This window comes from Grammomys surdaster, unplaced genomic scaffold (assembly GCF_004785775.1).
Source record: "Grammomys surdaster isolate TR1022 unplaced genomic scaffold, NIH_TR_1.0 126013, whole genome shotgun sequence".
Classification (NCBI taxonomy): Eukaryota; Metazoa; Chordata; class Mammalia; order Rodentia; family Muridae; genus Grammomys; species Grammomys surdaster.
In genome coordinates this window covers 1,458,761-1,474,099 of record NW_021620828.1, presented here as the reverse complement: position 1 = coordinate 1,474,099, position 15,339 = coordinate 1,458,761, and the positions used below count along the sequence as shown (strand labels likewise).

Here is a 15,339-nt window from a genome sequence, read left to right as displayed (position 1 = left end):
CTAGCTATTGAACTGATAATGGGGTTCCCAATGGAGGAGTTGGAGTGAAGGCCATTGGAGCTGAAAGGGTTTGTGGCCCCATGAGGAGAGCAACAATACCAACCAACCACAGCTCCCAGGGTCTAAACCACCAGCCTGGGAGCACTTAGGGAGGGATCCAGGGCTTCAGCTGAATATGTAAGAGTGGAGGGCACTGCTGGGCATAGGTGGAAGAAGAGATCCTTGCCTTCATGAAGGCTGGATGCCCCAGGGGGGTGGGAATTTTGAGGGTGGGGAGGTGGGAGTGGGGGGTAGGCAAGGGTTACATCTGCAGAGAAGAAGGAGGAGGGGTGAGGGGATAGGGGGTTCCTGGGTGGGTGGGGGATGGGGTAAGGGGACAACATATGAAATGTAAATAAAACATCCAATAAAAACAAAAAAGAAAAAAAGTCAACCAAATCATGAGGCCATACACCAACGACATACTTGTCAGGAAGAGCAGAGTTACAAGGCAGTCAAAGAGGAAACCTGGTTGCCATCCACATGTTACCTACCCTCTCTTTAGAAAATGAAGTGTGAAAAGAAACCAACAATGACCCCAAACTAGTCCTTCTACTTAAAGACACCCCTCAGAAAAGACAGCCTCCCCCCAGAAAGAAACCAGAGAGTGCTGTGAGAGGGAACTCTTGCGTTCAACTTGTGCCCACCTTCAGGGTCATGATCTGTCCTCCTCTTAGCTGAATAGTGCAAGCTGTAGGCAAGCATCTCCCGCAGCATTCACTTTGGCTCTTCTCTTCCCGATAGCCCTGTATCCAGGAAAGATGGCAGCCATGGTTAACTTCCCAGAGCGCCTCGGTTAAAAATCAGTTCACCTGGCTGACATCTTACCTTTGCTATCCCACAGTTGCTCCCAGAGTGCAGAAGACATCCTACTCGAACTAGATTCTGCCAAGCCTCACTCTTCCCTCTGACATTCTTCCCTCCATCTATGTGCTTCTCGTTCAAGCTGTAGCAACCTGACTTATTAAAGGAGACCTCTCCACTGAGCTCCGAACTTATAAATCCAACTGTGTACTATTTATCTATTTTTACTATTTTTATTTATTGTCTTGAGACTTTTACCAAAATGAGACTAGATTTTCTTCGCTCCAAATACCACCCTTTCCCAGTTGTCTTTTATCTTGGCAAATAATGTCAGGACCTAGTTGCTCAAACTGGATATCCGGAAGTCATCTTGACTCCTTCATCCGTTGTTCTCAGTGCTTCTCCCACGGCCATTACTAAGTCTTGCCAAAAATGCATCCCATACCCATCCACTGTCAGTCATACTCATTCCCTTCTGTCACCAACTCATTAAAGCCACCATCGTCTTCCTCTGACTCTGGCAGAGTCTTATTTTGTCTCCCTACTCTGTCCTTGTCTCCTCCCATAGGTTAGCACACGTCCGTTACAATGACCTTCTTAAGAAGACTTATTCAGCCATGACAATCTCCTGCTTAAGATCCCTTGAGCACAGTCCTGGTTCTAGCAGTGACACAGGAGCTTATATTGGATGGACCATGTACACACACACATACACACACACACACCTTTGGATAACAATGGCAAACAGTTGACAAATAATAAAACAACTATTAAAGGCAAAATCAGAAATAAATTGATGGTTACTTGACCTTTAAAGACAAGTGGTGGTAGCACACACATTTAATCCCAGCACTGGGGAGGCAGAGGCAGGCAGATCTCTGTGAGTCTGAGGCCAGGCTGGTCCACAGAGTGAGTTCTAGGACAGCCAGGGCTACACAGTGAAACTCTGTTTTGAAAAAAAAAAAAAGAAAGAAAGAAAAGAAAGAAACCATAAAAGAAAAAAGAAGGGACCCTTGAAAAAAAGGAAACATAATGGGAAAAATTCACATTCTAATATCTTTTCCCACCAAGTTGCTTGTAGAACACTGGACAGCTAGAACTCAGGAGATTATATGTGTCTTCTCCTGAGGACTTAGAAGACAGAGTTCAGAGCTACTAGAATATCTGAAAACTAAACTGCACTCTCATAAAAAAAAAAAATCAAAACAAGGGAGCCTACAAAGCTCCATGCAAATGCCCCTCACATACTTGGTTAAACTACACATGTACTGTGGGGCCTGCAAGAACCCAGGGACGAAGGCAGGTAATCAAGAGATCTAAGCTGAAAGTCATCTGCCGTGTCTCAGAGAAGACGCAGTTAAGGAGAGCTAGGTAAATAGACATCTTAGATTTCTAGCAAAAACTCACCAAGACACAAACTTACAGGCATCAGAAGACTAACACTGATATTAAAACCTACCAAAAGCATCATATATAAAGGAAGAAAATCAGAAACCTATCACTCTTCCATCATAGACATAAACGTGTGATTTTTAATTCTAAGAGGATCTAGCAGTAGATGCAGGAATGGAGGCCATTCCATGACTGGATGAGATTTATTCAAGCAATGACACTTGATCGAGACTTTGCCAGGCCTCACTCCTCTCTCTGACATTTCTTCCCTTCACATGTGTGCATCTCACTCAAGCCATAGCGCTCTGACTTACTAAAAGGAACGTCTCAGCAGCTAACTGGACTTGTTCTTGCCGGGAGATCCAGGTTCAGTTCCCAGCATCCACAATATCACAGCCTCAGCAGTCACCAGGCATGCTCACAGTATGTATGCATGCATGCAGGTGAAATGCTCATACACATAACCTAAAAATTTTAAATCTAAAAAAAACAAAAATAGTAATCGTAAGCCAACACCTCACAGAAGAAATAGGCGGTACATACATAAGTTGCCCTAGACCCTTCATCAACTGAGAAACACTCATTTAATATAATTTAAGATGAAATCCCACAACAGAAAAAAAAAGGAAGAAAATGCTTAGCAAAACTAAGCATTGTTAAGTTTACTACTGGAAGCCTGAGACTCAGAAGCTCTCCCTGATCATCAAGGAAGCCCTGAGGCATATATGCTGAGCCCTCTGTGTCCAGGAGCTGGTGCATCAGCTCAGAGCTTGATGGCGGCTCAGGATAAGAGCCCTTCTTCATTCGTATCTGCACTGGGAAAGACAGCAGCTTGCAGGTACCAGGATTGTGCTGTTCTGCAAAATGCTTTCACCCACAGGAGATGCCATAAGAATGCCAGTGTCTTATTTTGCAGGCTAAACATACTTCAGACACTTTTAACAAGATAAAAAAATTAAAAATAAAAATGCTACCATCAACTGTCTCATCATTTTGTAAAAACAAAAGCTCTTACTCTCCTCCTTCCCCTAAAAAAAGAAAGAAGGTACTCTAAAACATAAAATGAACATACGTTTAGTAGGGGCTGAGAAGATAACTCAGGCAGTAATGAGCACACATGAAGACCCAAGCCCTAGCGTCCACATACAATGTTAGGGTGGCCATGCACGCTTGTAATCTCAGTACTGGAAAGGAGGCAGGAGATCCCAGGGTCACTGGCCAGGCAGCCTAGCCTAACTGGTAAGGTCACGATGAGAGGCTGTGTCTCAAAGACAAGATGGACAGCAGCCTCTGACTTTCTACACACATACGGGGCGGGGGTCGAGGAAGAGAGAGGGGGAATACCCAGAAAGAAAGAAATAAAATATATGTTTAGTCCCATGGGCTGCCAACTCTTGCCATTCTTGTTTTCATTTGGCCACCTGTAGTGATCACTGAACTGGAACCATTCTCTGGGGACCGAAGGGCCTGTGACAAAATCTATAACACTCTAAGCATAGTGTCTGATACCTATAACTCTAACATTTAGGAAGCTGAGGCAGGAAAATATAAGTTTTAGGCTACCCTGAGCTACAGTGTAAGACTTTATCTTGTAATACAGGGTAGGGGACGGCCTCTAATCAATCAGTTTTAGCACCCAGATGGAAGTCTCTGCCAATATGAAGGGCCAGCGTCAGTAAGCTTGCCAAGAAGTGAATTTAAGCAATTTGCTCCTCATAAATCAACCAATGAACGTGATGTGCTTTCTGGGGGTCGGACATGAAGATGGAGCTCAACACAGAGGCAGGGAGCCCGGGCCCCAGACCAAAACCACCACTTTGAAATGATGCTTTTGGACTTTGAAGATCGCAAGGCAGTGTTTCAACTGCAAGGTTGAAACTGTTTTTACAATGCACGGTTCCTGGAAGATACACAAGGAAGGAAAATCGGAGGGAAGAAAAGAGGTGGGCTGAGCACCGAGCGAGTGTGAGCGATCGGCTCTGAGTCAAGTGAAAAAATGAAGCACGGCTCCCATCAGGCTGACTTCATGCAACTGGGCCTTTTCAGTGAGTGTTAGAAGAGTGTATAGGAAGCTGGTCCTGAGACAGGAAGTGAACAGTCCTCTACCCAAGAGGCGAGGAAATCCTGTGAGTGGAGAAGGAGGGAGGAGGGGACAGGGAACAACAGTGGACAGGGCAGATTTTGTCCGGTACACATCTCCAAAACCCACCACTCTACCAACTGGAGCCATCCACATTGTGTAACTACAAAGTCAAGAGGAACCAAGGTTGATGACAATAAGGCTATAAACTTGGAATCGCCTTATGGTGCTCCTTCATGAGAGATATATGAGCAATCAAAGATTCTAAGGTGCATAGGAGGCAAGAGATGGAAAACCCTGAGCCTACAACATCAGCTGCCACTTCGCAAAAGATAAAGAATCTGCATTTAATTGGTTTCTTTTCATCACAGAATATATATTCTCTCTCTCTCTCTCTCTCTCTCTCTCTCTCTCTCTCTCTCTCTCTCTCTCTCTCTCTCTCTCAGTTGGATTGGGCAATCAGAAAGAGCCATGTGTCCTACAGAGCCATCCACTCCACAGACATTTTGTTGAGTCTTGCTTTGAACTTGACACTGTATCAATGCCATGGAGAGCCCCGATGTGGATTGCTTGTGTCTTATTTGAATAAAAGCAGGAAGTGCCCACATGACTCTCAGCTCCCACCTTGTTCCTTGTTCTGTCCCCATCCTTCCCAGGCGTCACCTGCCCTGTGCTCTGCCCTACTCACAAGGGCCCTTACTGCCCACCACTCAGCCTATGGCTTTGTGAAGCCCAGGAGGAGAAGCCCCTCCTAGTGCCACCTGAGTTAAGGTAATCCTTGCCTCTAGCTCACAGGAAGCTTATCTATCGTCTAAAACAACCAAAGTGTTTGTATATTAATTAATTAATTAATTAATAATAAAAACAAAGCCCAAACATAAAGGGTAGTTGCAGAAAGAATTAAGGCCTCTTCAGGCGTTTAGATCCCATCAGCCTCTGTGAGGCTTATAATATCCCTCTTAGGTAAGACTAAGAGTCATAATTAAAACAATAACATCACATCCCTTAAATATATATAATTTTTGTATTAATTAAAATTATGTTAGAATTAAGAGTAAAATAAAGTAAAATATCCTTTTAAATTATGATACGTTGATCACCTTCCAAACTAAAAGGAATCCAGTTGTCAGAATGTACCTTAAGAGTGTGTCTAGGACAAGCAAGAATCACAACTTGACAAATAAAAAGAAAGAAACAATAAATGTCTGTATGTGTGTGGGAGCACACACGTACACTGAAGTGTGTGTCCACGTGTCCGTGTGTCCATGTATGAGCACAGGCATTCACATTCCACAGACCCCTTCAAAAGTCCGAGGACAGCTGCTACTTGTCCATGTTTTTAGAGACAGGGTCTGTTCGGTGCCCATCACCCTGCACACCAGGAACTTTCCTGCCTCTGCCTCTTATCACTCTGTAGGAGCAACAGTGAGACTGTAGACATGTTCTACTGCACTCAGCTTTATGTGAGTTCCTGGGATTCAAACTCAGGTCCTCAGGTTTGCACTGAACATGCTTTACCCAGTGAGCCATCTCCCCAGCCTCCTGGTGAGCTATTGAGATGACTCTGACCCGACTGTCTAACAATTAAAAGTAGAGTGTATGCACTGGGGCACATCCATTTAGAGGAAGATCATATAAAGTCTTGCACATTGCAAAGGGTCTCACAAGTATTTCTTGACTGATTCTTTTAATGTTTTCAGAGTATGGTGGTGATATGTTTTAAAATATGATTTTAATGATACAGAGTTGAGAGCATAGCATCAAAAGCCTTGGAAACACTGTGCTTAGTTTTAGAACGCAAGAAGAAAATGCTGAAAATATGTAAGACCAAATTGTAGTTATTACTGAGGGATACGATTTGAGTAGGTGTCCTGACAGCTGTCAGATATTGCCCATAATCAGAACTAAGGCAAGATTTAAGGAACCAGTGAGATCCTGTTGCTTGGCTTCCACAGTGACCTCAGTCCCTCAGTCCCTCAGACCCTCTCTTACCACGGGGCAGGCCTCGCAGGTAGTCTTCCTGCACTCCAGCTTGAATCTGGAGACGGCTCCTGTCTGCACGATACAGCGGCAGGTCGTGCATAAGTCAACCATCAGGCTCTTCCCGGGCTGAAAACAGAACCAGAGTCGGGTTTCCCAAAGGCCAGAGACTCCTCCAACCTCATCCCCTCAGACAGCCATCACTGAGATGTACCCTCTGCTTCTGGTGACCATTCCCTTCCCCCACACACCACACACCTTAAATAGGGAGGCTGGAAGAGAGGGAGCCAGACAGTGGGAGAGGTGTTCAGTGGGAATGTGCTCTGTGTGATGTGATTCTGCATGTGTGAAAGGCATGCTCACACGCTTGGGGTATGGACCAGGAGGTGAGTGCAGGAGAGCCGGCCCATGCCTTGAAGATCGAGAAGGGTGGCCCCAGTGTGAATAGGAGGCTGGATCTCTCTGGGGTGATTAGAGAAAGTCTCCAGCTTCCTTGTTTTTCCATCTTAGACTGATCTGCCTACTCTTCCCATGGCACCCCCAGCCCATCCCACTACCTAGCTCCAACTTACCCCAATGACAGTGCCATTGAGCAGGCAAGCCTCCACAGGCTCTGGAGGAAGAAAGCAACCTGTGAGTTATAGACACACCCTCCCCAAACCTGATACTCTTACCACCTCCTGGCCTCCCTCTCCTGTCTCCTGACAATTCCCCACATCTTACCTTCCTGCTCAGGCCCCACTGGCCTCTCTTCCCCTTTACACTAATATATCAGAACTGTCCAACTCCTCACTACCCATCCTAATGGAAGACAAGCCTCTGGGGCACTAGTTAGCTGAGTTCGTGTCTGAGGGATGAATGGGTGAGTTGTGCTATGGGCTTGCAAAAAAATAAGAGTGTATGACTTATTATCACTGTTTGTCTGTCTCTCTGCCAGCAGGGTTCAGAGACAGCAACACCTTTCCCCAGGTGAAGCCATGTTGTCCTACTGAATACGCAGTCTGCAGAGTCAGAGACACCTGGCCCAAGGAGCATCCACCACTCACTCTGTCAGTATCATGAGGATTGTACAAGACAATAGTTAAAAAAAAAAATCACTGGGCACTGAGCCAGGCACAGTGGCCTGCAGAAAGCTACCACTGCCTCCTCTTGTCTGATTTCTCACCACTGCAGAAGGAACAGATTTTTGCTGTGCCCATTCTCTGAGTTGCTAAACAAGCAAAGAAGTTGAGGGTTTGGGGAAAAAAGGAGTCCTGAAGGCACAAGCAGGCCCAGGCAGGCCTGGCCTGCCTGACTCACCACAGTGACAGCTAGGACAGCACTCTGAGGTCTCACAGCTCATCTGGAAGCCTATGGGACATGTAGGGACAGCCAGCTGTGGGCAGGAGACATTCCTCTGCTGCACGAAGACTGCATCCTCCACTCGGACACACTCGTTGACGAGGCAGGGGTTCTCAGGAACAGCCCACCAAGATCCAACCTGCAGAGTACACAGGCCATCAGAGGACCAGGCAAGACGAGGCCCAGCATCTTGTGACAGTGTGCTGTTCTTGGGGAAGAAAGCCCATGAAGCTGTACACCCCCTGAAGGACCATGGACAATTAACAACTGGGGGGGGGGGGGCGTCCTTCTCTCCAAGGCTGGAGCTACTGATAGGCCAGCAGCTGGAGTTCTAATAAAAAACATCCCATCTATACCAGGGACAGAAACTCTAACTGACCTCAGTAAACCACACACACACATACACACACACACAAAGACACACACATACACACACAGAGACACACATATACACACATTCACAGAGAGAGACACACATACACACACACACATACACAGAGAGAGAGACACACACACACAGATACACATACAGAGACACACACATACACACAGATACACACAGACACACACACATAACACACATACACACACACAGAGACACACACATACAAATACACACATACACACAGGGACACACAGAGACACACACACATAAACATACACAGAGAGAAAGATACACACAGAGAGGCACACACATACACACAGAGAGAGACACACAGACACACACAGAGACACACACACAGACACATACACACACACACACAGACACACAGACACACACAGAGAGACACACACACACAGTGACACACACAGACACACATACAGACACACACACAGAGAGGCATGAAAATAGGAGTGAGGCATATTAAGAAGGGCTCTGGTGGGGAGGAGAGAGGAGAGCTGAGAACAAGACATGAAACTGACTAAAATTCATTACATAAACGTATGGGCCTGTCAAAGAATACCAATAAAAATAATAACTTAAGGGAAATGGCTTGATACTCCACCAAAAGTGACCACCTTGGGACCACAGAAGACAGCTAACCAAGCTGTTCTGAGGAGACAGGAAAGAACAAGAGAAAGGGTCCACACATAACAAAATGCTAAATCCACACCTACACAACCAGCTGAGGAACTTTACAGAGAGACTGTTTGGTTCCTTGAATTATAATTTCTCCACTTCTCTCAGACAACTGGGAAAGTTTCTACTGAAGTCAATGCAAAAGTTCAAGGCCTGGGCCAATGCAGTGTAGAACAGTGCTCGTATAGCCCCGTGTAACCTGACAGACCGCCAGCTACACAGGATAGTGAGGCCATACCTCTTAACCAACCACTAAGAGACTACATGACCTCAGAGTCACCATGAACAGGAGGCCTTAAGTTCCTGGGAGTTTACAGGTCTCTCAGGGAAGCCAGTAGGCTTCTCCTCAAATTCACACAGTGGGAAGTCTGAGGCAGCCCTAACTAGTTCCTAAGGGGTAAAAGAATCCCACAGCTGGGATTCAAAGCAACAGCTGTTTACACTCCCTGTAGAGAAAGCAAAAAATGAGGGTAGGGGGTACACACCGGTTGGCACTGATAAACCGCAAGACAGATTCCCAGGCTGGAGGAAAGAGCCCTCGTCTCCTTCCTCCCTGTGACCCAGACCTACACTTTTCCAGAGAGAGCTGGAATCGGAATCGCCTCTCAGAAAGCCAGCTTCCATCTTGCAAGCAGATGGCAGGCACCTTCCACAGCACTCGCCTTCATGGAGAACGTAAGAAAAACCCTGAAAAACAAAAACAAAGAAAAAAAAGCAGGGTGTAGGCCAGAACAGCAACTGAGAAACAGATGTTCTTACCTGAGCTTCACATTAACCGAGCCCTGGGAGTAACCAAGACAGTTGTGCTGGATTTTTTCATCTCTGCTGTCCGTCAGCCATGAGTCCTAAGCTAGGTCTTCACAGGCTGAATTAATCAACCCGCCCTAGAACAATATCTAATCCAGGTGAATATGAAAGACAGTCCAGAGTTCAGTTAGAAGCACTTAATGAATCTGACCTCTGCCATGGCCAAACCTAGGGCTGCTTGTGGACTGCAGGGAACTCTCGGGATGCCTAGGATCTAGTCTTTGCTCTGCAGATGAGGACCTGCACACATGAATCTCTTCATTCTAGCACTGCCCAGTATGTGTAATGCTTTAACTCTTAAATGTCTCCTAAATTACCAGGTTATTCTCTGAGCCTGTGGCCCTACGTGTGTTGATAGAAAATTTTGGAGGTAGAGCCTAACAGATGCAAATCGGATCACTAAGGGTGTGCCCTGGAAGGAGAATGTTGGACCCCAGCCTGCCTCTGCACCCTCCCTCCATCTCTCCCCTCTCCTGGTCACCATGAGAGGAGCATCTTTGCTCCACCATACATACTCTCCTAGTTGTGATATTCTGCCCCACTATAGCCTGGAAAGCCAGAGGATGAATAGTCGCAGACAGACCACGGGCCAAAGTTACCCTTTCCTCTGGGTTGATGCTCTTAAGTTCTCTGTCGTAGCAATGGAAAGCACACCAATGTGCAGAGGTAAGAGTCCTTGGCATTTACCTACTAGTTTAAATTGTATAATATCTATTATCTGCCCCCCCAAAGAAAAAAAGTTGAGGTGAGCAGATGACAGAGACTGACCTTCCCCAGAGAACCAAGCAGGGGAGGTCAGCATCCTGGGAGTCTGTCCGTCTATCTTGCCTCTAGAAGATCCTCTATATGGCCAAGGAATCAGGAACTTAGATTAAGGGGTTGGAGGGAAGGCTCGGAGGTTAAGAGGATTCACGTTTGATTCTCTTCACCCACATGGTGGCTCAAAACCATGTGTACCTTCAGTTACAGGGCATCCGATGCCCTCTTCTGGACTTTGTAGCCACAAGGGATACATGTGGTGCCGACACATGGATCATTCACATAAAATAAAAATAAACAAAACTATTTTTTTAAAAAAATTAGATTAAAACCTTCCTCTGAACATCATGTGCAAAGAATGGCAGGGACAGTGTGGCCGAGTCTGGAGCTAAGGACAAAGAACCCAGCACAAGCCTTTACCCTGGGGCTGTGTCCTTAAGAGAGAAGGAATAGCTGGCTGATCCAGATGGCATGAATGCCAAGCATGTGTGGTTCCCCAGGCACTCTCAGAAGCTGTGTCAAATCTGAAGAGGCACCAACACTGCCTTCCCTAGGGAAATGCAACCACCCCAGAGACCCAGCTCAAGTTCACACCATCTCCCTGGGACTTGTTGGCATCCCTACCCACGTCACAGCAGTGCGCACTGAGCTGTCCCTAGTCTTTTATCAACGGAGACTCAAGTCACTTATTGTGCACAGATGAGGTTCAGGGTGCTATGGAGGAGCCGACAAACTAGTATAACGTACTGTATACACCTTCCACTACAAAGCAGGCCATTCCAAATGCCATGAAAGGAGTAGAGACCTCAGAGACACCTAAGGAGAGTTAACCAATGTCTTGAGACATCTGGTATACCTCTCTGAAGCCTCTCTGAAAGTGCTGAGTCATCTGGATGGAGACACTCCTTGAACCTTTTGATGCATCTCACACTGTCAATATTACAAATGATTCTTAGCTACCTTGATCCCAGAGAGCCACTGGCTTCTCATGCCCAGATGCCTCAGCCATGCTGCAGAATTTCCTTTTCTGAAATATCCCTCCCAATAATCTCAAAAAAGCAAAATGAAGGCAACATTTTCATCATCTCTTGTATTTTCCGTTATTCCATCAAACACTCTAGCTTACATGTATGTTGACACACTTGTCAGACCCTTCACCTTACTCGCTCTTCCATCCTGTTTTCATTAGCTTTCAAATTAACAGAAGTGAGTCTAATATCCACCCAATCTGCAGACATTCACCACTGAAAAGAAAATGCCTTGGCAGGACAATCCTAGAACCATGATTACCATTGCTGACATGCATAGGGAAAACATGGAATCCAGGTCTCTTGGCCCCTGCTGGGGCTATTTGAGGGCCATATGCTAAAGACCTTGTCCTTTTTCCCAGAACTATATGAACCCATATACCCTGGGAATATTAGTTACTTCTGTATAGCTGTGACCAAAGTTCCCCCTGGCAGAATAAGAAGTAGGGGGGAAAAGCCCCAAAGACACACCCCCAATTCTTCCAGGCAGGCCCTAACATTCAACACGAAAGTCTATGAGGACGTTTCCTATTCAAACAATAAAATTTGAGATTTCAGTTGCACTGGACTAGAACAGGCCCTGGACTCTAAGTCAGCACACACTAGTTTTTGCTGGTTTTAGTGAGTTGGAGAGCTATGGACAACTCCACTTCCTATGTTGGCCCTTTGTTTCCCAGTAACATGTACAAAGAACAGCCATCATTTGACTTCCTCCTGAGAAGTATCATGAGTGACTAAAACATTATCCTGTCCCTTATTGACATTTCAGCCAGTAATGGGCCACATGAATGATAATGGCTGTATAAAATTATAATGGAAACAGGGACGGTGGTACATGCCTGTAATCCCAGGACTCATAAGGCTGAGACAGGAGAATCACAAGTTTGAGGCCAGCCTGGGCTACATAGTGAAACATGTCTCAGAAAACAGAAAACAAATGGAGTATAATGGAGCTTTAAAAAAAATCCTATCCTCTAGCATCCCAAGATAGTAGCATAGTGCATTATTCTCATACTTGTAATTGCTGCTGTAAACAGACCTGCTACCCAGACAGTCACATAAAAGTGTAGCATACACAACTACTATCATGTGTAGAACGTGATAAATGTCTATGCTACTCTGTGTACACAATACATTCACCATTATTTTAGAATGTACTCCTGCTACTTGTAAAATAAAAAGGTTTTGGAAGGTAGAAAATAAATCATGTCCCACAGGAAACAATCTCATGCATCAGGTGTTTAGTGTGTCTTCGGTGTACATCAAGAGACCTGTTGATTAACACATACACCATCTAGGTTTGTATAAATGCAACCTGTCATGTTCTCACAACTATGAAGTCACTCAATAGCACACTTCTCAAGATGGGTCCTTGCCATGATGCACTGCCACAGATGGGACAAGAATAAAGAAATGTCACATGAGCATGCTGCCTTCCTATCCACCACACCCTTAACTTCTAGAAGGTTCCTCTATATCTTTCCCACTGATTATTTTATTCTAGTTACTGGAAATAGGTTCTATCTTTTGAAGTCAAACTTTCCCTCTGAAACAAAATATAAGAAAGAATCTTAACTGTTCAAAGTTCAAAGAATAAAAGACTATGGAGGCCCTCACCCTTAATGAGGCCTTCATAGCATACTTCTCCCCTCTGAGGCTCAGAGGTCTTTGTGAAAGAAGAGGCAGAAATATTGTAAGAATCAGAGGTGGTTGATAACATCAAGGAAACTGTTTTTTCAGACACAACAGAGCAGCTGCACATATGAACTTATGGAGATTGTGACAGTATGCACAAGGCCTGCTCAAGCTCCAGAAAGACAAAATCCCATCATAGGGTGGGATGGTGGACACAAAATCCCACCAGCAACTCAGCTAGTGGCTTTTGGTAGCTGCTGAGAGAAGAGAGTCCATTTTCTCTAATGATGTCACTCCTAGTAGGTTGACCCCACTCCCAAGACACTAGCTGAACGACACAAACTCAATGGAAAGAGGAAGAGGAGGAGGGAGAGGAGGAGGGAGAGGAGGAGGGGGAGGAGGAAAAAGAGAAGGAGGAGGAGGAGGAGGGGGAGGAGGAGGAGGAGGAGGAAGAGGAGGAGATGGAAAGGATAAGGAAGAGGTAGAAGAGGAGGAAGAAGAAGAAGGAGGAGGAGGAGAAGCAATCTTAACATTGGGTAGGTAATATTGGAGGGTTAGGGTTAGGGTTGTAGCCATGTTGGTAAAGGGAAGAGTTGGGGGAAGCATAAATATATTTAGGATATATTATGAAATCCTTAAAGAATTAGCAAAAGCATTGGATAAGTTTATAAAAATGAACTCTGACATCACTTGACAGGAAGTTACTGCTATCAATGGTCAGTATAATGAAGTGGAGACCAAAGGATTTTAAAGCTGGGTGCTCCCCGAAAGGTCTCTGTGGCTTGCACAGCATCCTCTCCCAAAGGCATTGGTCACTCCACTCATCTCACTGTAAGTAGGACAGCAGAGAAGTAAAATGGCTCTCCCAAAGCCCACACTTCTGCCATCATGCAAACACCCCAGACAGCTTCAAGAGTGCGGCCTTCCCTAGAGTCAATGCTGACAGCAGCAACCGCACGTGTATGCTGGGCAACTCTGCTTTGACATGACTGTTGGTCCATTACAAGGTAGTGATGACATGGGGTGAGCCTTACTTGACCCACAGTTCTCCCTAAAGATAGATGCTCCCTCCTTCTAGAGTCTGAGCAGTCCTAAGCTAGAACAGGGTAGCTTAGGGGAAGGCCAGCATGCATTAAATTTGGGGAGCACAGGTCACATTTTCTAGACCTGAGATTATAAACATGGTCTGAAAATCGCCAGTCTGTATGGAAGCGCTGTAGCGCATTGTAACAGGAACAATCACAGAAGGCTCAGTGTGTGTGTCAGATTTAGGATTCGCTGCAGTGATGTCTGAGGGTGGAAGAGAGAATGAAAATAGAGACAATGTTTTCCTGTGTCTCTGCTCAAACCAGCATGAACTTAAATCCATATAACAGCCATACCAATTAGCCAAGGATAGACCACAGAAGGGGAGCATGACAACCTTTTGCTCTCACTTCTTCCCTTTTACCCAACCTGCTATCTGAACATCCATGTGTTGAAGGCTTGGTCCTCAGGCACCAGTGTTCGAAAGTGGGGTCTTTGAGAGGTAATTGGGTCATGAGGGCTCCAACCTTATCAATGGATTAAACCATGGGGTGTGTCACTTAGCTGGAGTTTATCAATGGATTAAACCATGGGGTGTGTGGCTTAGCTGAATATTAGAAGGCATGAGAACTTTAGGAAACATGGCCTAGTTAGAAGAAATCTCTTTAAAGGTCTATGCTATATTCTCATCCATTTTCATATTCTGTGTGTGTGTGTGTGTGTGTGTGTGTGTATGTGTGTGTCCCATTCCCCCATTCTCTCACTCTCTCACTTTCCCTTTTCCTCTCACCCTCTCCCTTTCAATATAGATAGGTATGTAGATAGTTAAATAAATACTCTTCCTACCTTCTTCCTTCCCTCCCTCCCTCCCTTCCCCACCCCAACACGCCCTCCCTCTCTTCCCTGTCATGCAGCACCCCACCCTGGTGCCTCACTTACTGGCTGACAGCTGTCTTCACAGGGCTTCTGAGAGCACTGGGCCACACGCAGGCCCACAACAGTATCCTCCATGTCGGTGCAGGTGCATGTGTCACAGCCCTCCTCCCAGAACTGGCCAATGGGATAGACGGTGCCTCGGTGGACACAAACCTGGTGACACAAGGTTTCTGAGGATAAACTCATTGGGGTTGTTTAATCAAGTGGTTGGTGACACTCATGGTATGGAAGATGAACAGCAATATCCCCACACACTCCTAGTCAATGATGGCGGACATCTGCTCTCTTAGACTTCAATGAGCATATTACTACTTTGGATTTATAGACTAATACAAAACATGCTAACAAGATCAGCAGTGAGGGCTGTGTCCTACACACATACAGAGCGCCTAACATAACACCAGTCTGTTAAAACAGAGCAGTAGTTTGGG

At 45.6% G+C, this 15,339-nt stretch overlaps 1 protein-coding gene across 1 annotated transcript in view; it reads right to left on the bottom strand.

Annotated features, from left to right (window-relative positions):
- Positions 1-15,339, bottom strand: part of Vwf (von Willebrand factor) — a 136,800-nt gene that overhangs the window by 4,103 nt on the left and 117,358 nt on the right. The window contains exons 43-48 of the mRNA XM_028754414.1: positions 14,912-15,061; positions 9,288-9,404; positions 7,595-7,775; positions 6,868-6,908; positions 6,308-6,424; positions 687-785 (exon numbers count right to left, since the gene is read on the bottom strand). Coding sequence (XP_028610247.1) covers positions 687-785; positions 6,308-6,424; positions 6,868-6,908; positions 7,595-7,775; positions 9,288-9,404; positions 14,912-15,061 — 705 coding nt within the window. The remainder of the gene's footprint in view (positions 1-686; positions 786-6,307; positions 6,425-6,867; positions 6,909-7,594; positions 7,776-9,287; positions 9,405-14,911; positions 15,062-15,339) is intronic.